General features: G+C 37.7%; 1 protein-coding gene across 3 annotated transcripts in view; it reads right to left on the bottom strand.

The window, feature by feature from the left end:
* Window positions 1–334: 334 nt before the first annotated feature.
* The window catches only part of ANKRD12 (ankyrin repeat domain 12), a 59,895-nt gene continuing 37,181 nt past the window's right edge, over window positions 335–23,048 (bottom strand). For all 3 annotated transcript variants that reach the window (XM_069004449.1, XM_069004447.1, XM_069004448.1), the window contains 7 exons: window positions 21,712–21,854; window positions 19,972–20,119; window positions 12,870–17,566; window positions 6,778–6,876; window positions 4,472–4,615; window positions 1,924–2,019; window positions 335–1,611 (listed from right to left, as the gene is read on the bottom strand). In XM_069004449.1, coding sequence (XP_068860550.1) covers window positions 1,426–1,611; window positions 1,924–2,019; window positions 4,472–4,615; window positions 6,778–6,876; window positions 12,870–17,566; window positions 19,972–20,119; window positions 21,712–21,854 — 5,513 coding nt within the window. In that variant the 3' untranslated portion in view covers window positions 335–1,425. The remainder of the gene's footprint in view (window positions 1,612–1,923; window positions 2,020–4,471; window positions 4,616–6,777; window positions 6,877–12,869; window positions 17,567–19,971; window positions 20,120–21,711; window positions 21,855–23,048) is intronic.

The raw sequence follows: 23,048 nt of genomic DNA on the forward strand, positions 1-23,048 counted from the left end.
ACTCAAACCAAGGATTTTATATCTCTTACTCTGAGTAACCAGGTCTCCTGCCCAAGCCCCATTTCTTTCAGAAATAATTTCACAGACATCAGATCCCAAGCATTCTTGAATAATTTATGGCCTGGAGGGTAACAAATCTTTTTCATGAATATCTGTAACCTCCTACTAATAAATAATTAACTGTCTCCTCATTAACAGTACTAAGAATAAAAAAAGCATTAAATTTCACAACATGGAGAATTTTTTTTAACTTTTCCATTGAGCCTCCTTACATATTCCAGGAATGCTAAGGTTTGATGTTCCAAGTGTTCCAATATTAAGAAATTCCAACTAATAACATGACCAATAAAATTTATTAAATATTATATTTACAACTATTTACATATCCCTTCCATAGATTAATATTAAAATAGACAATATACAATTTAAGAATTTTAATTCAAAGGCATTTTGTTGGAAAAAATAGGCTCTATTACGAGACCACCATATAAGAGCAAAAGGGTTTTTTTTGTCTTACACAAAAATATTTTCAGCATAGGAAGTCATAGGTATGGCATTACAACAGCAGACTAATATGAAGTATGATTTTGTAAATATTACAATAGTTTAGGTACCAGTTATTGAAGGGAAGGAGTTCAGAGTCCTGTGGAGCATGCAATACAGTTCAATCCTTTTACAGTTATGGTGATGAAACACGCAGCTAAATCAAACGCATGCCATACAAAAAGGAACCGCCAACCAGGAACACACTACACTTAATAAAAACGACAACTTTGGCCCAATAAACGTTAGACAAAAACAGTTTTACAGTTAAAATATCTATTTTATACAGGTTTGAACATTAATTACAAGACTATTTACATTTGCACAATATGTATAAAATAAATTATTTAAAAATGAAGACAATATTACATCTTTTTTCCAAAAAGAAATCTGTACAGTAATTTACAAAACATAATAAGATTAATTGACTATTTTCCTCCAAATCTTACATTTTCTTCCACAGGCTCTCTCATCATTTTTCTGTGGGAGTTCAACTGTTACAGGAGTTTCATAATACAAAGCTTTATAGCAGATTTTAAGTATAATTTGCTTTTTGGTGGATGTTTTAGTTATTAACAGCTTCCAGCGCTGTCAACTCACCAGGTTTTGTCATCTTTTTCAGCAATAAGCTCTAAAGCTACAGGCAATTTTAAAATACAGATAACAGCAGTTACTGCGAATCCAGACTTAAAGTTCGCATCCATCTTCTGCGTTTGAGCAAGAGTCTGTGCCACACTCCTCTGTAGGAACACCTGAATTATTGAGAAAGGTGGTATTCCACAGAATTAAGTGCTCTGTCTCAAAAGAAAAATACCTTTGTGCATCACTGCACCTCAGTCTCTAGCTGTCCACGGGCAGGGGCGAGCCAGACGGTGCGGGTTGTCATATGGGTGTCAATTCAAAGTCATCATTAACATCAACAAGAGGAACATAAAACTCCTGGATTTCATAAATGCTGATAGATTTGTACGTAGCAGGATCAAGCTCTTGCAGTTTAAGCTGCCACTCCAGTCTCTGCACTGCATTCAGTGCCGCTGCTTCGTGCTGCTGCCTCATCAAAAGGCACGTCTGGTTTGAAATTGAGAAAGTTATTGAAATATTTGAAAAAAATATTATTGCAACAAGTTTGAACACAGGAAATATGTCCAACAGCCTCTCTGGTGATAGTAAATAATTCCCCCAGCATATATTTAGAAACATGCAGACTATGCCATTACACTACATGGCAACAAAGTTCGGTTTTTTTAATACTGATAGACCTTCCTTTCTGTTACCTCCACAACAGCCCATGATACTGCACACAAATCTACTATTTATTAATCTCATCTTCATTAGATTTGTTTTGGGTTTTTTTTAAAGCGGAAAGACAAAGGAATGTACCTTTAATTTGTCAAACTTATCATCAACGTCCTGTAGCCATGACATGAACTGCCTTGCATTAAATCGATCCCTCACTGATGTTTTGCTGTCATCACTCTGCAAAAACCAAAAATTTATTCCAAATTGATGATTCCATCTTAAACATCCTTTAAAACACAAAACCTCCTCTGTGGGACATAAACAATCCCACAAACACTACTTCTGACAGAGAAACAGATTCAAAGTACAAAGGTATATAAAAGTAGAAATGTTGACCAACACTTCCACTGCAAGCCAGCTGCTCACTAAAAATGGGTATTTTCAGATTTCCTCAAGCTATTTACTGTGCTCTGGTTCTGAAATTTAAGAGTGGGAGGCTTAAAGATTTATACCTTAAAGTCTTAACTAATAAAAGGCAGATCCTTCCACAAAATTACTGTCTCTCTTTTTAATCTTTAAAATTCAGTAACAAATTAAATCAATATCCCTCAGGGAAAAGCAAAAACATTAATAAAGGAAAACTTAAGCAGCCTGATTTAGCCAACTACACAAGTATTGAACGCAATAAAAAAACCTCTTTTTACCATCACAATCCCCAAAGGGAAAAAAAGTGAGCAGAGACCTGTCTTACGTCCTGCTTAATGAAATAGGTTTTTTTTCTTAAATTCCAACTATTCTGTAAGAATTTGGAATGTCACATCTGCCCACTGTGACAAACTAGATATACTCTATACATAGTCCTAAAGCCAGACTATGCCAATATAACATTCAAATAATAACCACTAAATACAACAAGCTGCTGTTAACTCTCTTAGGGAGAAGACACTGCAGGAATTTGTACACTGTAGCAGCAGGAACAAAAAGAAGCCCAATCAAATGTGCAAAGATTGGCCTTTCTAGAGAACAAAATCAGTATTTGCTAATGGCAGAATGCATTACAAGACAGTATTTTCTAATGCATCTACATTCTTCCCATTAAACAAATTTAAATCAAACCATCAAGCTGGTAGTATAAAACACTGATTTCAATTGCATTAAAAATTTATTTAATAATTTGCTCAGCATTATATGTAATGTAGTTTCCTAAGAAAAATTACCACAGACTGAAACACAAAGCTGTTGAAGTAGTGAGGGGGAAGGAGAGGCATTTTATTACTGCTCTTGTTATTATATAGATAGTCAAAAAAAAAGGCAATACTTGGGGGGCACACCCAACACCTCGACTTCTCCCCCAACAAAGATTCCTTTTGTTTCACAAAATTCAAACACAGAATCAGCTCACTTAAAATGAACTGTAAAACGTTAACTACAAAAATGCAGTTAAATGCACAACTCATGTATTTCTTATTTCTAAAAATCTCAAGGCCTATAAATTGGGGCAGAAATAAAACAAAGGACTTTGGAAGAGAAAAGTCTTGGTTTTGCTCCATCAGTTAGATTTACTAAGGAAACAATGGTTTAAAAATTTATCTGTATGAAGCTTAAAATGAGACAACAATACAGTCTCCCTAAACTATCATCTGCTCCATCACCTCATTGGGCATAGCTCTAGTTTTTTAAAGACTGGGAAAAATGCAGTAACTGACTGAAGAAACATTGGAAGTTGTAATAATTCTATAAGGAGCTCCAGAACTAATGGAAAATCTCCCACATGTTAGAAACGTACATGTTTCATTTTAAAATGCCCAACATCCAATGCATCTGCACTTATTACACCCAAAACATCAACATTTCCTCCTTTCATTATGTGCTTCTCACAGTCACTGAAGCAGAAAATGCTGGTTCCATGTTTGTTAGTTGGAAAAAATGTCCACAAAATACTGACACCATGAGATTATTTTCTTTTAGAGGTACAGCTGCAGCCACCTTTTGAGGGATAGTCCACACAACATACACAGATTGTGAAGCACATTGCTTATTTTATGTTTTAATCAGGACTAAATACCCACATTGAACATGTAAATAACGTGGCACAAGAAAATCATGAAGTCATGAGCCTGAAGTCATTTTGAAAAAAGTTATTTCTTCTGGTAGCAGTCAACATTTCACTGTTGGTCATCTGTTTTTTATGGAACAGCTCTAGTGACTGCCTTATACAGAGAAGGAAAGTATAATGTGGATATGTCCACAAAACATTTCCAAATTTCATAAACCAATTTCATCACTTCCCTGCATTCCAATTATCTGGATTACTGATAGAAATGATCTTCAATGCTGGTAATTTCTTTGTTCATGTTTAAGCTATATTTGTAAACTTCAAAACCACGTTCTGTTTATGACTGAAACCTGTTTTTATAACAAAATCAGCAGAGGAATGTTCTTATTTTATCCATCTCATAATTCCTGGAAGCGAAAAAAAACCAGACACAATACAAAACAGAAAAACCATATATCTTCCTATTACTGTACACCCATTTGAGCCCCAATATAAGTAACAACCTATAGGGAGCAAAATCTTCATTCCAGGCAAATCAATGACAATTTTGCTATGGGAACAGATTTCTCTCTGAATGCTTGAGTCAGGCTAGCCAGACCTTTTTGTCTGAAGCTGTGAAGGACAAATCTTTACCTGAGCATCCAGAGGCACGTTGTACACCTCAGCATCCAGCAGCACAGTGCAGGCACTGAAGGGCAGAGTTTGATTTGCCAAGGTCCTCGCTGCTCGGTAGTGAACACGTAGAACCTCTTGCTCATTAGAGACAATAAGCTTTTCCTAATTAAGATATCAACATATAAATAAACATTTAGTAAGTTAAGCATTCATAAAAATGCCCACAAATTTAAAAATTTCTTTCTAGGGCTTACACTTTTGAACAGTGTGAGAAATGGGATGCTGAATGTAGGAAGGGTTGCTCTTCTAATCAAATTCAAAATTTCAATTCAATGATGCAAAGAGTGTCCCATGGATATCAGAACTGAAAACACCTTCTGCTTAGCCCCAGCCTCCACTGATGGCTGAATGTTTCCACTTACTGAGGCAAGTTCTAGTTAATGAGGGTGGTGAAAGATGAAATGCAGGAGGAGCACAGGGTTGGGATATAGGTTTGTGAGTGTTGACTGTATGAAGACTTTTACTCTAGGCACAATGGCCAAGCAAAATGCAGCAGAAAGATCATTTGCAGGATAATTTTTTTAAAACAACATGCAGGAAATCCCTAAATTCACAGCTGCATAGATATTCTTTCCTAAACTGAGACAAGAAAAATACAACTCACTTGACAAAGCTTGACTTACATTTGTATAAAGTGGATTTCATTTGAAAATGAGAAAAAAAGCCTACATGACCAAAGTAACTATAAATATGCATAATTTTTTAAGACATAGAAGAATGTGTGTATGTGTTTACTGCTCTGCAATATAATGGCTCTAATTTTTATCAAAGAAGGCGGATTAAAACATATATTGTATTTCCTGTTTTTCAGAAAACAGGAAAAGGAGCACCTTTCCTTTGGTTAGAATCATAGACTCTGGATTGGAATGGACCTTAAAAAGACCATCTTGTTCCAATCCCTGTGCTGTGGGCAAGAACACCACCAACTAGACCAGGCTACTCAGGGCCCCACACAGCGGGGCCTTAAACACTGCCAGGGATGTGGCATCCACAGCTTCCCTGGGCAACCTGTTCCAGTGCCTCATCACCCTCACAGTGAAGAATTTCTTCCTAATATCTAATCTAAATCTCTCCTCCTTTGGTTTACAAATGTACCTCCCCTTGTCCTAACACTATGTGCCTGTGTTAAAAGTCACTTTCCCTCTTTTATATAAGCCCCTTTAAATAAGGAAATGCCCCAATGAGGTCTCCCTGGAGACCTCTCTTCTCCAGGCTGAACAGACCCAGCTCTCTCAGCCTGTCTCTACAGGAGAGGTGGTCCAGCCCTCTGATCATGTTTGTGGCCCTCCTGTGGACTCATTCCAACAAGTCCACGCCCCTCCTCTGCTGGGGACCCCAGAGCTGGATGCAGCACTGCAGGTGGGGTCTCACCAGAGTGGAGTAGAGGGGCAGAATCACCTCCCTCACCCTGCTGGCCACGATATTTTTAGCTGCAACTGATTTATTTTCAGTCAGAACTTAAACCATGTTTGCAATCTTTGTGCTTCTTATTTTATACCTAGCTTTACACACTGAAATACTAAATTCAAGTAAAACCCCTCCCTCAGCTGGGTATGTTAAGTCACACTGAAACTGTCAATTGCAAAAGCATCACACTGGGTTTGATGAGGCAGCTCCTTGCATAACTACATGGAAATCCACAAGACACATCCCTGTCAGAAAGGGGTCCTGCCTGTGCCCACAAGCAATCTGGCTCACAATACTGGCATCTAAAGTTAGGCTACCAAGGAAAAAGGGCAACTTAAAAATAAAGAATACTCCTAAACCAGGAATATTTTCTCTATTTCTGTGCTGAAACTCAATGATGCCTACAGATGTAGTTCTAATGTAATTTTAGGCAGTTTCTGAGCTGAATATTGCAAAACATGTTTTAATCTTAGAGCCACGCGGGTCTTCCCTCTATACAGAATTTACCATGTCTTCAATGCTTTTAACTCAGTCAGTCTGGTTCTGATGTCTACAACAATCATTACCTTTCCAAACTACAGAGGGAAGCTTCCTTCCCACTGCCTCTAGGATAAATCCGGGAAACAATTCAATTAACAGGAAAAAGCTGCTATGTTAAGAGCTTCAGCATTTTGCTAACAACTGTCCAAACAACTTTTTCCCTTGTTACAAGTTTCTCCAATTCATTAATTTGGATAGAAAGAAGATTAGAAGTACTTCTAAACACTGTTGGATTAAAAAAAATGTAATCTGTTCATTGAAAAAGAAAAACATCCTAAAGCTTAAATCTGGGAAATAAAAAAATAAATTAGTCTCACCCTTTCAATACTGTGCTGTAAACGTAGTTTCATCCTTACAACCTCCTGTTGTTTAAATAGTTCCTTAAGCGGGTCTGACAGTGAGGGAGGTGGTGTAATCTGTGGAAAAAGTTTTATAGATAGTATAGTGAATATGTATTTAACATGTTTAGCATTGCTTATGTGATCTATTAAAAACAACCCAAGAAACAATAAGCGAGGCATTTTTTAAGAAAAGGGTGAGATTTTTTACTTTCCATTAACTACGTGAATTCAATGTGTTTGCAATAAAAGGTTTTAAGGATTCCATACCATAAAATTAATAAACCCAGGCGAAAATGGCATTTCAAGCTGTTTAGTGCTTTTAACCAGTCATTATCAGCATTCCATGGCTGTTCTTTTTAAAAGGCTATGCTGTAGAATATAGTAAGAATACAACTTGCTTTCAGTTTTAAAGTCTTTAAAGCACAGCTGTTCATTTTGAGAAGATAAAAACTGCCTAGCAAAATGCAAGAGCAAAGCAAAAAAAAGTATTGCTAAAAAAACCGCCAAACCACTTGATATATTTATACAGAAGCAACAGCATTTGATACTGCACAAAAGATAACCAACCATACTCCTAATCTTGCAATCATGCAGAACACAGGCAAGCACAAAAACTAGACTAGAGCCCCAGACAGTGGCTTCAAAAAGTGTTTCTTCCTGACAGTTATTCAAGTAAGTTTTTAAAAAAACTTATTCCTTAAAAGAAAATAATTTTAAAAAATCAAATAGATTAGAGTGACTTATCAGTGCTGTTACTGATTTGCTATACTATAAGCATTTTGCATCTTTAGTCAATTATAGTAAACAATCAGAATTATTGCCTGGTCTAAGCTGTATGACAAACACTGACAAGGCACCTGGAGCCCTCCTGGCAACTGCAGAAATCAGATGCTTTTGAGAAGTAACTAATAAACATTTTGGGAGTTTTAAGGCTCCACCCAAAGTTTACTTTTCTTTATGCCAGTTCTGTCTGACAACTCAGCATGGGTTTTAGCAATTGACAGATCTAAGAGCATTGATACTGCTTTGGAAAGACCCGTTCCAACGACATGAAACACTACCTACTACCATTGATACTCAAAAATCACAGCTCAAATACACACCTGCAGTTAGTATACCCTACCCTGTACCTAATACAAACAATTCTTTTCAATAAAATAGATCCTTCAACTGTCAAGAAGAAATAAATCCATTACAGCAATACAGACACACTGTAGATTAAACCAGATTATTAGTATCAATCTTGCACCTATATATTCCAGTAACAAAGTGATTTATCTACCAGATATGCTTGAATTATTATTATATTGGAAAATGATTTCAGAACAATTTTTTCCCCAACGGGAAGTTAGCCAATGTCTCTGGAATTAAAGAACATAATGAATAACTAATTGCAGTTCATTCCTTAAATTATTATATATGGTAAAAAATGACATTCAACTCCTTCACATTTCAAACTAGAAACAGGATACACTCCACTTTTCTTAGTGAAAACAGTTTGGCTCTCAAACCAGTAATGTTTATGACATATGCCATTTTGTGCAAAACATCAGTATTAAAAACAAATATAGCCCCTATAGTCTAGTTTTTCCTGAAAACTTTGCATTCATGGTACAGTACAACAGTGCTGTCAGAGTCTTTCAGTAAAATAAGACACGATGCTTGTAAATAATATCAAGCTTTAATTTTAATAAACTCAAAACATCTCCAAAAATCTCCGTTCTTTTGCTGACAGAGAAGCACCCAGAGTAAGAAGCAAGATAGAGAAGCTGTCTATAAATAATCTTTGAGTTTATGCACCTAAATTTTCCAGAAATAAAAATTTTAAAGTTGGCAAGCATTCATATAAGCTGAACAATTTCACAGAACGGCCTGGGCAGGAAGAGACCTTAGGGATCATCTAGTTCCAAGTCCCCTGCCATGTGCAGGGATGCCACTCACTAGACCAGGTTACTCAGGGCCCCATCCAGCCTGGCATTGAACACTTCCAGGGATGGGGCATCCACAGCTTCTCTTGGCAACCTGTTCCCATGCCTCACCACCCTCTTAGTAAAGAATTTTCTCCTAATAACTGATCTAAACCTGCCCTCTCTCAGTTTGAAGCCATTCACCCTTGTCCTGTCACTACATTTCAAATAAGGAATTGATCATCTAGACAGCAGACTTGTGTGGACTTTTATTTAAATGTGTAGGACTCTGTTTCAGCAGATTATGTTCAGCCCTGAACACAGACTATGCTCAGACTCGTGTGACACCGACAGGTCTCAGTGACCCAAGCCATCCCTACTGCCACTGGATACATCCATAAACTCTTCATTCCCATCCAGCCCAGCACGGCCTGCCAAAATGTACAGCTAAATACAGGGCTAGGTTTGGTTACAGTTGTTTATAGAATGATCATTTTTTTCCTCTCTTCTTGGAAACTTGGGAAGAGTGAGCTTCAGATGCTTAAGAGTCTGAACACAGGATTTGGGTAGTCGCACACCACCTGCTGGAAATCCCAGACTGTGAACCAGCACTGGATTCAGACAAGGGAAATGTGTTTCTTTGAGACCAGAAAGTCTAACTTAGAAGTTTTGTGGCAGGAACAGCCAGAGGAGCCTCTCAGACCTTCTAGTCAAAGAGATTGTTACTAAAGAGAACACAAAAACTGTGTAGGGAAAATACAAACACAGAAGTTGCACTTGCAAGAACAGAGCATGAAACTGAACACCACAAAAAAAAGGTGCCCTCTGTTTTTTGTATAACCAAATATCAAACTAGTTTCTTAAGGGCCCACGCTCCATACAGAAGAGAGGGAAACAAAGGGGCCCTGCTTGCTTCAGAGAGTTCTCTGATCCCAGTCTGAGAAATGACTCAGAAAACCCAGAGAGAACTCGGCCTTGTGCCTCTGCTCCACCTCACTTGGAGCCAGCCACTAGAACAGGTTTGATTGGCAAGAGCTCAGGTTCAAGACATGCCCTCCTCATCTCCAACACATCAAAATCAATCAGCAGCTCTCCTGCAGGCCTTGCATCCTTCAAAACACCTGCAACAAGAGCAACAACTCTTCACTCTATAAACCTTCAATCCCCATTTGTGCCTGCTACAGACCTCCACTCTTCTACATCATCCAAACCACTGGCCTGCTCTAATGCTCCATTTCACGCATTTTGAAAACAAGTTTCTGGTAATACCCCTACAATCAGATTTTACCACTTGAGTTTCTACACCAATACCAGGGAGACTGGGCAGAATCCCTTTTACTAGAAACACATCTGCTAGATACCCAGTGGAGTCTGGCAGTGAAATCATCCTGGTACCTCCTCTCAGGAGACAATACAGATAAAGATGATTGAATCCTGTAGAACATACAGGTGGAACGAACAATCTGAAAGGCAGCAGAGCCAAGTACAATTTAAATTTACTCTGTTAGAAGATTTAGATTTGTTTCCTTCTATTTTGAACTGACCTGATGTCTCCTACCTTATGTTTTGTATTTGCACTGGTGAGAGGGAAGCCACAATTCATATGTGAACACCCTCACAGCCTTAGGTGATCTGGGCTATAAATTACAATAGATAAACAAGGCTGTGGAAATAAAGTTTTAGCACGCTATCTCCTGGTTCCCACCTACAGCATGTCTGAAGTTCATCAGATAAACTACAGTGAATCATTAAAATTCCAATGCAGAGAACAGTATGTTACACCAACCATTCAGAGTCTCAGAGCTAAATCTTATGGTCTTCGTGTAGACCTATACAAAGGGATATCTGTAACACAGGAATAATTAAAAGAAAGACTATCTACTTTCTATGTATATTGATGAGGCATAAATTGGGTTAACAGAGAATCATTAGAGAATCAAAGGAAAAACGGTAAAACAAACTCAACAAAAAGGTAATTTTACAGTTGCTTATTAAATTGCACATTATAGGTGTAACAACACGTTATTAATATTTCACCATTTCAGAGAGACTAGGCACAGGCTTTATTTTCACTTTGTTGGACAATGTGTACACTAAACAAACACTTATTTCTGAGAATGAAATGATCCTTGGCTTAGCAATACTCCTTTCTATGGTATTTGTAACAGGAATTATTATGATTGTGATTTTCAGTGGTGACAAAATAAAATTATTAAACTGTGTACACAAGCAAACTCTGCTGATAAGTTAAATCTGAACTACTATTAATTTTTTTAACAATATCTTTTTTTTCTGAAAGGAAACATGAAAACTTTAATCAAAATTGTACATTCACACAAATGACAGTAATTAAATAAAGCACTTAGTCGAACTGGAGATTCTTCAGACAAACAAAATGGAATTGCTTAAGAGTATCTTCTTATCTAGAACAAAACTCATGCTTTTTCTTACACCTTAATTCTAATGAAAATAACCACCAATTCATAAAAATTTATTTTGGCTTCTCAGAATTTATCTTCTTCTTTTTAGCTTCTAGCAGCTTGGAATAAAAAGTTCCACCTGTTCTCTCTAGAATACTGACAGGACCATCAAAGTACATACAAAACAATTAACTGTTTAAAATATCATTACCATCAGAATATGTATGTGTAGGGAATCAAACCAGAAATCTAAATGAGACAAAAATCAGTAACTGTAACCCTTCAATTACATATTTTTTTTTAATCAACTTTCTTAAAAGAGGGTTTTCTTTTCAACAGTTAATTAAAAGCCATTGAGAATAGGAAGCACACATCCATCTCTGATATTTTCTGAACCTCTTACCGGAGATTTTGCCCTCCAATACCTAAATTTATTTTCATTAACAGCAGAGTCCCTATTATACACAGCAATAGAGACTAGAAGGAATTATAAGGCAGTGCTTTAACATCAAGTCAGTAACTCTGCCTTCCTTATGGTGTCTACACACATTGCCATTTATGATAGGGAACTGAATTCTATTGCTCAGGTAGGAGATGGACTGGGGAAAAATATATGCCATGCTTCTCTACTTTCCACTTATCCCAAATTAAGCACTGAAGTGTGATGCCAAAGCAGTAAGCTGTAGCTTGGAAACAGTATGTACTTGACTAGCAGCAGCTACACAACAAACAAACAAACAAACAAACAAACACATTATGCCTGCAGTGATAAAGATGTTACAGAAGCTGCAACAGCTACTGAGAAAGATTTGTAGATTTGGGAAGGCTGACAGCCTGGTACATTGTGGCAAAACTTGTCCCTGGTTCACTTACAGACCAAGTAAAAGGGTCATCTTACCCACATCTTTCCTCAGACTATAACTGGCCTACTAATTCCAAAAAATGAGAACAAACAGCTTGTAGAGGGAATTATGACTACCTGTGTGCTAAAGCAAACATTTTTAAATTTACACATTAAATTTCTATTCATTGCTTCATCAAAAAATCTTCAACTCTACTGTAAAAAAGCTAAGGCTTTTTTACAGTCAAGTAAGGGTGAGTTATCTTAGACAAGCTGACATAATAACTTGTCCATTCAGAAATTGAGAGCTTAGAACTAAACAAGTGTCTCTGAACTACAGATGTTCTTCAGTAAAAAGGAAAAAAACACCTTGACATTATTTAATAAAACAATGAACACTTTAGATGGATTATAAAAGCCAGGACACAGCAGATAGCACCTGCTCATTTTGAGATAGCTGGCAGGCACTCTCCTACTTAAAACGTTTGGTGATGGACTTAGTATTTTGAAGCACTGCACATCCACCCGCCTCCAAATGAAACAGCTTTGACTAACTAGTTTTAACAAAATTATTGACAGCAGAAATTCAGAGAAGCTCTCACTAATTGACTTCACTTCTGAAAGAATAGGCTTTACATACTTTGAAATACAGTATTTGTCTGTGTGCCCTTGACAGGTATCATACATGGTTTGTCTTACAGTGACTGTGAAACCACTGTGTGTATTTCCAGCGAATGGGGCTTTTAAATATGGTGATATTAATCAATAATAATTTGACACGTCAACTTTCTGTTTTCAGCAGAATATTCAGAAGCAAGTTAGGAAGAATAAGGAAGTTATAAAAATAAAACCAAAACATGCCTTTCACTGTACTGTACATTGAAAGACCATGTTACTTACAGTTGGGATGCATATCTTGCTCAAGGGATTGCCATCCAACAGGTAGGAGCCATTGAAAGTCACATACTCATCGTAATACTGAGGTGCCTGAGGAATAACACTGCACAGCAATTTACGCTTCTCTTCTATCTTCTTCCTTATGTGCAAGTATTCAAAGTAGGGGTTTGCTCTGTCAGAACTGTATGGCTGAATCTCTTCAAGCTTCAAAGAATCAACAATAGCTGCCAGTGACTGCTGGGTCTTCTCCTTGGCCTGCAGCAAAGAAGGGTTCGCTTGCACAGGCTGAGGCACACGTGACACCTTCCTTTTACGTGGATGATGTACCTGAGCATCATCATCTTCAGTTAATCTAATTCTTGCTTTCATAGATGCTAATGATTCAGACTCTTTTTCTGATGTTTGTGTGCAGCCAAGAGGATTCTGCTTGCCCTGGTTAGCAAGCAAATTTGCTCTGTTCCTCGTGATTCTTTGAGGTACTTCTTGCTGTTCCATCTTCTGATCCTCAGCAACTTCTTCTTCTGCTTTAACTATTTGGCTGTATTTATGCACCTCTTCCTGTGTAATCTGTTGTGAACTATTTTCCAAGTTGGATAGAGAGGAGCACTGTGGTGGATCATCTTCCAACACATTTTCTCTGTCTGCTGTGCAGGGGCTTTTATTGACCAATTCATTTGTAATTCCTTTTGATATTCCTGAACTTAGTTCACAGGTATCAGCATCGGCTTTACTATCAACAACATGCACAGAGACCAACTTTTCTTGTTGGTCTTTTTCATTTCTAGTATCTGAAGTCTCTGCTGTGCTACCATCCACTTCACCCAGCACATTCTTACAAACAACTTTACTGAATGTGCACGAATTCACATTTAACTGTGAACTGCTATCACTTTCAGGAGTATCTTTCTCTAATGGTACCATTGGTAAATCACTCACCCTTTCATAGCTCTGTGAAACATCCTTTGCAGAGCTCTCAGAATATACAACAATGGGTGCATCAATCTTCTTAATGTTTGAAGGGAAGAAAGCATTTTCCAGCTCTCTGGTACTAGTAGCGTCTGTATCCAAAGCAAAAGTTGTAGTCTGAACTAGATTTTGCTGCAGTACAAATGATGAATCTTGACTGCTAATGCCTGGTAAAGAAACGTGTTTTGACACAACTGGAAGTGGCTGGATAGGTAAAGAACAAGGTGACTGTGAAGGCAAAAATGATGCTGATTCTTGAGAACTGGAACTTCCCTTAACTTCAGCATGCTGAGGCAAAAATTCAGATACTTGTTGCTCTTTTAACGTCCTGCTCTCAGAATTATGCACTGCTGTAATACTTTTAGTATCTTGCTCTGATACACCACAACCTGAGCTGTTAAACTCACTGTTTAATGAGCTAAGTCTGTCAGAAGGCACATCCCATGGTTTGGTTTGCTGAGTCACACCACTTTGACTACATGGCTCTAAATGCACATTAGAGTCTTCTGAAGGGCTCATCTGAGCAATATCTTTAATGGTACTTGGCCCTGTTGTTGCCTGCTTGTTGCTAACAGCTCCATTTGGAGATGATGTGAAGTTTGACTGCAGAACAGTCACACTGCTTTGAAAATCTCTTTCGAGTGCACTACACAGTAGTTCTGGTTTAGGAGAAGTGCTACTGTAAGTCTGAACTGACGGCACAGAGTTCTGGTTGTTTTCTTCTGATATTCGAGGCTGTTTGCTGTGTTCAGAAACTGCAGCAGGCATGCTGCATCTTCGAACCTCTATAACAGGCCTACACTCATTTAAAACCAACTTAACATCTTCAACAGATGCTGATCTAACATACATTTGTGGGAGCCTGTTTGTGAAAGGTGGCTTAATGCGATCTGGCAACTCAGCAAGACCATCGGCCTCTTTTTCAACAAGGGCTGGTGATTTGGCACTTGCCAAAAATGGTGACTGTGAAAAAGACATTTGGGAATCAGAACCTTCTGGCATAAAGTCCGAATCATATTCGATTACAGGCCTTGGAGTAGTTACTGTGGTATGGCAAGAATCCTCAGAGCTTGCAACAGAAACCAAGGACATTGACCGGGAGCTCAGCCCCATCTTTTCACTTTCTGATTTTGGGGATCTACTTAAGTTATCTAAGGCCAATGAAGGCTTTGCAACACTGACACTTCTTGTATCTACTGACTGTGATCTATTACTTGTAGCATCTTTCTGCTGTTTTTCCTTCACACAAACATCTGGCAACTCTGAACTTTTTGAACGGATCAGTTCTTTGCCTTTTACTTCAGCTAACGAGTGTTTGGGTTTTTCCTTCATTTTGTTATGTTCTGAACAAGTGCGGTTTCTCAAACGTTCCTTCTCTTTCTGTTTTATTTTTTCTTTATGCTTTCTATGCCACTGCTCTATTTCCAGATCTTTAAGGCTAAGCATTCTTTCGAAACTAGTTTGCATCAAATCATCGTTGACTAGTCTTTTTTCTTTAGGCCGAGCATCCTTTGGTGCAGGAGCTGGTTTAGGCTTAAGTTTCTCATGTTCAAGTTTTAGTTTAAGCAAACTACTTTGGTGCAGTTTATCTTTATGCTTGTCTCTCTCTTTGTATCGGTCTATATCTTTATCTTTTTTATCTTTCTCTCTACCATCTGGAGTTTTCAACAAATCATCTTTTGGTTTTTCTTTCAAAGATGACAGTTTGTCATGAGCTGTTTTATTACTTTCTGTAATACTGCATCTCCTTTCCTCTTGCATGTGTTTTGAGTTTGCCAGTGATGAGGTCTCCTTGTCTTTGGATTTGTCTTTTTTTTCAAATTCCTTTTCTTTAGTTCTATTTTTTTCTGATTTAGTATATTCAGATTCCTTTTCAGACTGTTTGACTTTTCTTTCAGTACAGTGTTTTTCTTTGCTTTCAGCCCAATGTCTGTCTTTATCAGCCTTTTCTTTATCATGCTTCTTATCAGTTTTTTCTTTATTTCTTTCCTTGTCATCAACTTTTTTAAGAGTACCCATGCTTTTTACTTTATCATTTTCCTTATGGCACCTTTCTGCTTGCTGAAAACTGGACTTCTCCTTTACTTTCTCTGTATTTTCATTTACTTCTGCTTTTTCTTTCTCCATTTTGTATTCATGCTTTAACTTTTTCTCTTTTTCTCCATGTTTTCTTTCTATCTTTTCAACATCTTTTTCTTTGGCTGAGAATCGCTTTTCTGTCTTGTCTTTATTTTCCTTTAAATTCTTTTCCTGCTTTTCAGTATCTGTTTCTCTTTCTATTAAATGCACACTGGCTGTTTCATCTTTAGCACCAAAGCAGAACAATTCGATTTCTTTATCTGCAAGCATAACTTCTTTTTCTTCTTTTGTATCTTTTGTTTTTTCATCCTTGAGAAACTTCTCATTTTCCTTTTTGTTCTTCTCTTTTTCTCTCTCATCTTTAGTACTTCTCTCTTTCTGGAACTGTCTCTCCTTAACTAACTTATCTTCTTTTGCCACAGCTTTTTCTAGCTTTGATTTTCTATCTGAAGAAAGAGATTCATGTTCTGTATTTAACAATGTATCATCATTTTCATCACTTTTGAAAAAGTTCTCTTTCCAAAATTCTCTGTCAAACTCAATACTTCTTTGAACCTCTTTAACATTATCTTTATGTTTGTGTTTCTCCCTCTCCCCATCCTGTTCCTTTTTGTGCTTTTCCTTTTCTCTTTCTTTGTGCTTTAATTTATGCTTTTTAAGTGTTTTACCTTCCTTGTCAATTTTTCTCAAAGTATAATCTGAATTCTCAAATGTTGAGCTATTATCTTCCTCTTTAATTTTAGGACTAGATTTTTCACCAAATTCCAAGTGAAAATCCTTTTGATGATGCTTGCTTTTTTCTTTGTGCTTGCAAGATTTGCCACTAGAACTTTCAACTAGATAATCAGACTCAGTGCTGTGATCATACCGAACTAATTCGGACTGCAATGTTATTTCAGAACCTCCTGGTGATAAGCAAGTTTTGGTGTTTTCTTGCTTTAATGGTGTTGACTGCTTTTCACTTAACCCACAAGGATGCTTCGGAGATTTTCCAGCAGTGATATGAAATAGATGCAAAGAAGAATCTTCTTTTGAGGTGAAAGACTTCTTAAAGGTTTCTTCCTCTCTAGCTTTATCTAAAGAATCTAACCCAGAAGTAGCTATATTTGTTACTCTAGCATTTTCTTTTTCTTGCTTTACTTCTTGATTCTCTTTATTTTTGCTCTGATTTTTTACTTTCCTTTTAACTTTGCCCTTTTGCTTGTGTTCATTTGTAACCATATATTCTTTCTTCACTCTGACATCAGAATTTGATGTCTCTGAAACAGAGCAAGGAGAGATTATCTTCTTGTCCTGAAGTATTTCTTCATCTGAACTTTCAGAACTTGAATACAGAACTCTAGATGGTTTCTGTTTTTTGTTTTTGAATGATTTTGAAAAGACAACTTTTTCTTGTTTCACAAATAAGCTGGTCTTTTCAACTTCAGTCTCATCTTCTTTCCTTGGGTCTTTTCTAAGAATATGCTTGTCATCAATCATTTTTTTCATTTCATCTTCATCATCATCTTTAAACTCATACTCATCTAGAGCAGATGGAAGTGGTGCCTTACTAGGGACCATCTGTTTGCTGTTGTTGGCTACAGAGTCCTTTTCTGCTTCTGAATCAACATTCCCATCTACACTGGAAGGATTTACAGATGGAGCTTCTTCAGAATCTAGAATAAGGAAACCAAAAATTAATTGAATACTGATGAGACACTTGTCACACTTCAGGACAAAAGAGTTCAGCTCAGCAGTCACCTCATTACAAATGAAAAGAAAATAAAACCTACCTTAAACACACAACAAACCTTTTCACTAGAATTAAGCTTTTTAAGAGAAAACAAAAGGTCATGAAATCAAAAGTTCTCCCCTCCCTTTACAGCTCTCACTTACGCAGGTAAAAATACTAATTAGCATTTATATCTAATAAAAGTAATGCACTTCAAATTTTGGAAACCTCATCTATTGTGCATAATTCCTGTATAACCTCTTTCCAGAGGACAACACCCTGCACAGACAGACTGTTGAGGAACCAATTGCTAAATAGTAACAAGTTTCTATTACACATATGTAAAAATAATTGTCTTAAGATTAATGATTTCACTAAGCTGAAGTTGATTCTGTAAAGTGATGCCACAACTGTCCCTTAGAACAAGGCCCTGCACTGTATTTCAGGTTACTCTAGTGCCAAAAATGTTAACACTACATCAGAACGTAGGGCAATATGACTTTTTTTTTCTTCAAGCATAGTGAAACTTTGAATAGAAAACATTCCTAGGGAGCTGGGTTTTATTTATTTGTCTGGGAAAGAGAAACCAACTTTTACAATCATGTGACATGATGCTCTTCTTTATGTGCTTTTCACAGATCACAGAGTGGCTGAGGTTGGAAGGGACCTCTGGAGATCATCTTGTTCACCCCACCCTGCTCAAGCAGGGACACCCAGAGCCAGCTACCCCAGGACCATGCCCAGAAGGACTTTGAGTATCTCCAAGGACAGAGACTCTACAGTCTCCCTGGACTACCTGTGCCACTGCTTGGTCACCCTCAAAGTAAAAAAGTGTTTCCTGTTGTTCAGAGGGAACTTCCTGTGTCCTACAGTGTGCCCATTGCCTCTGGTCCTGTCACTGGGCACTACTGAAAAGAGCCCAGCTCCATCCTCTTTGCACCCTCCCCTCAGGTACTTGTACACATCAACAAGATCCCCTTGAGCCTTTGCTCTTCCAGGCTCTTCATCAACTTCCTGGCCTTTCCCTGGACCCTCTCCATTATGTCAGTGTCTCTCTTGTACTGGGGAGCCCAGAACTGGAACCAGCACTCCAGCTGTGGCCTCACCAGTGCTGAGCAGAGGGGAAGGATCACCTCCCTCTACCTGCTGGCAACATTCCTAATGCAGCCCAGGATACCTCTGGCCTTCTCTGCAGCAAGGGCACATTGCTGGCTCATGGTCAAGCTGGTGTTGTTCACCATGACCCAGGGCCATTTCTGCAAAGCTGCTTTCCCAGCTGGTCAGATCCCAGTCTGCACTGCTGTTTGGACAATTGTTCCTCTCCAGCTGCAGGACTCTGTACTTCCCCTTGTTGAACTACATGAGATTCCCAGGAGCCCATTTCTCCAACATGATGAGGTTCCTCTGGATGGCAGCACAACTCTCTGGTGCACCACTCACTCCCTCTTTACAACTCCCTACTCTGTGTCATTAGGAAACTTCCTGATGGAACACTCTACCTCAAACATTAATGAAGGTGTTAAACAGGAGTGGACCCAGTATTGATCCAAGGTACACAGGCAGTTACTGGCCTCCAAATAAACTTTGTGCCACTAATCACCACCCTTCTGGCCTAGACATTCAGCCAGTTTTCAATCCACCTCATTTCTTTTACCTAAAAGATTCTGAATTATTGAAGATTCTGTGAAAGCCAAATGAAAAGTTCCTGTCTGGCACTCAAGTAAGTTACTCATGGTCAAGAATCTTTTGCTTCTGAGACAACAGTTCTTTCTGTGCTCCAAGAGGTGTTACATATTCCTTAATCTGCAGAAATACAGGAGGGGCCAAGAATTACTGCCTCCACTTCAGCAAGTCACCTACCTGGTCACCTGCAGATACCAGTGGTTCCCCCACTGGCAGGGACTTTTCTACACTGAGTAACTAAGTTACACCCATGTGAAACACTGACTCCTGATTCATCTACTGAAGGTGGAAAATAAGTGACTTTGGGGTTATTTTTCACCATGAAAATATCTCAGCAAACACCCTGTATCGTAACAAATACGATATTTTTCCTCTATATCTTTCTCTGGTAAAACCACCACTCTGATATAGAGTTGATATGCAAAGTGGGAATAGCTTATTAAAGACAGAGAGAAAACAAAACAAAACAAAACATCAGAATACATATTTCAGATAATTCAATTAAAAAATTTAACAAACTACCTCTAAAAATAAAAGTGGAAGACAACCTTAGCATTATCAATTGTTACCTGCAGCAAGTCTTAATAGCTAACACTATGCAAAAGATTAAAGCCACTTAACCTCAGGTGAAATAATGCATTTATGCAACTAAATAGCTACTTTTACCTGAGCAACTCTCCTCATCATCAGATATGGGCACCTCCCTTTTCAACAGCATTTCCAATTCTTCAGTTTCAGCAACGTCAACAGGTCTCTCCCCGTGCTTATTGGCTTGAAATGGATTTCCACCATGTCGAAGCAACAGCTTCACAATCTGCAGCATTAAATAAATTAACTTTTAGGTTATGCATAACATGTTTCTTGACCAACATAAAAAGCCCCTGTTGCACACAAAATGTGAGTAACATGATATGCAATCCTAAGTCCTATCTATGACACTGAGACTAGAAAGCAAGACTTCAGCAACTAAAATGCAAAGTCCAGGTAGTATATACATAGTCTGCTCTTTAAAGGAAGTGAAGGGGAAGACTAGAGACAGTTGTCCTCTGTTACACAGGCACAGCATTATTATAAAGGAATGCAACAGGGGCCTTTTGTTCTTGCTGTTCTAGCATTTCTTCACACAATTTATCTGGTTCCCCACCTACCAGGCTCTCTACTCCTCCGCATTTGATTCAGCCTCTTGTTCCAAATTTTATTGCGCTTCAATAAGGAACAGATTAAGTTTTAAAAGTAGCACTACTGTTGGTTTACACAGCAGTTCCAAAAGCCCTGAGAGAGATCCAAGTATCTTACTGGAGGAACAAACTCCCCCCACCCGCAACTGCATGCAATAAATCAAAATCATCAACTTCATCATCAAGGGCAACAGTTTGTTAATGCTACAGTGATACCAAGGCCACTGCATTTTCAGCACGGTGTCCAGTATTAATTACTTTTTGTTTCCTTATGTGGTAAGAATGGGGAAATTCAGCAGACAGTGATACCGTAACAGGAAGCTTCAGAATTATTCTGGTACACAATCTCAGTGAGATGGCCACAGGTACCTGTACTGAGACTAGAGAAGCAAGAGGCCTCACTCTCCAAGACTCAACTCTATGAAAGCTTGATCTAAAGACCCAAGATCTCTGCTTAGGTACCTATAAAAAGCAGTCACTAAACAGCTAATAAAAAAATTCCCGGCAGATTATCATAATTAATTTCTCTAGCTTTTCCAGAAAAACCTTTCAAATGGAACATCTTGTTTGGAAAGTGTACTTGATTCAAGCATGTATTCTATCTTTTGCTTTATACAACAGATTGCACACACAGTAATGAAATAAAGGATACATAAAGGGAAAGGAGAGACACTTCTGCATCTTATTTGCAGAAATTAAGAACAAATTTAGAAGCTAATGTAAAATACCTACAGACCTCCATTTATCTTCTCCCCTAAGTGCTGATTGGTAAATTTTAAAAAATAGTAAGAATACATATACACCAATTCTCCATTTCAATGCCATAAATAATACACAAAAAGAAATACAGGACATATAGGACCTTTAAATATTTATAAACATATATGCATAATATACACAAATCCATAGTACACTGTTAGTAGACATTTTTCTTTTGAGAATTCTGTACAGTAAAAGTTTCTCAAAAAAAGTTGCTAAAGTGCTTATTTATTAAGAAAGTAAAGGGGAAACTTTTAAATATTTAAGACAACAGATATTGGTAGAAAATATCTGGCAAAAGAAGTCAGGTGAAACAAAGACAATCAGAACAACTTTAAGATGCTCCCAAAACAGCTGAAGCAGAACGGTAAGACCACATAACTGCAAAGAGGACAGTCAGGATTTGTTCTGAAGGTTCAGCATTTCAAGCCATGTATTTATACCCCTCCCACTCTCCCAGAACACTCACGTTTCTATGCCCACTACTAGCAGAATCATGAAGTGGGGTATCATCATCCAAGCCCTGCGTGTTCACGTCAGCTCCCGCTGCTATCAGAACTTTAGCAACATCATAGTAACCAACATTACAAGCTTCATGCAGTGGTGTCCAACCTAGAGTGAAGAATGGTAGACTTAAGACTGAAAGATCAAAGATCTGGCTTTTTCCTCCTATGCTGTAGATCTCTATTGCCTCCAAACATTTCAAAACACACTCTCACACACAGTACTTGGCAGGACAGCCACACCATGGGTCTGATGAACAATACATGCTTTATCAACTTTAAACCTCATGCCAAATTCCAAATTCTTCTGAGATTAAACTGAATGCTGGAATCACAAATCAAATAGTACAAGACAAAATCTGGCACAAGATCCCCAGGCTAAACATGTCAGAGATTCTTTGACTTGTAAACATTTGAACTGTGTTAAGTGTATATATAGATAATATTATTCTATATGAAAGCAGTTTGAAAACCACACTACTGGAAAAAATAAGTATGGCAAATTACCTTAACCAGCACTCCTTTAGAGCTACTGAACATGTACTAGGAATCATTAACAACATTTAGCAGCTAGATAATAAGCTATTAATAAATAGTGACAGAGAACTTATTGCTGGTATTTCCCAGAACACTAGTAATTTTTTGTAATTTTGATTTCCACAAGTGCAGTCCTCATTTTCTGCAGCAGAGCGTCAACTGAAGATGACAACCCACACAAGCTATATTTCTTACCTCAATTTCCCCTCCCCAGCTTGATGACTTCATAGCTGACCTGAACTGCTGTTGATGCCCTCTCAAAGCCCAGTTCTGGGGAGGCATTCAACTTTTGTTTCCAACATAACCGGTGCAAGTCTGGAGGAGTTCATTCACGTGAACCATGCGTCTAATCAGTACCAGTCTTGTACCTTCACTTCATGGATGTACAAGAAACCCCTAACTTATCTAATCCCTCAGTAATTGGATTTCTCACCTTCATCTTTCACTCAACTTCCAAGCTGCCACTCATTTAAAATTTTAAAAAAGCTAAAAAGCAAGGAAAAAAGAAAGAAGAAAGGCAAAGAAAAAAAGCAAAAGAAAAAAAGCAAAAGAAAAAAAGCAAAAGAAAAAAAGCAAAAGAAAAAAAGCAAAAGAAAAAAGCAAAAGAAAAAAAGCAAAAGAAAAAAAGCAAAAGAAAAAAAGCAAAAGAAAAAAAGCAAAAGAAAAAAAGCAAAAGAAAAAAAGCAAAAGAAAAAAAGCAAAAGAAAAAAAGCAAAAGAAAAAAAGCAAAAGAAAAAAAGCAAAAGAAAAAAAGCAAAAGAAAAAA

Source organism: Aphelocoma coerulescens, chromosome 2 (assembly GCF_041296385.1).
Source record: "Aphelocoma coerulescens isolate FSJ_1873_10779 chromosome 2, UR_Acoe_1.0, whole genome shotgun sequence".
Classification (NCBI taxonomy): domain Eukaryota; kingdom Metazoa; phylum Chordata; class Aves; order Passeriformes; family Corvidae; genus Aphelocoma; species Aphelocoma coerulescens.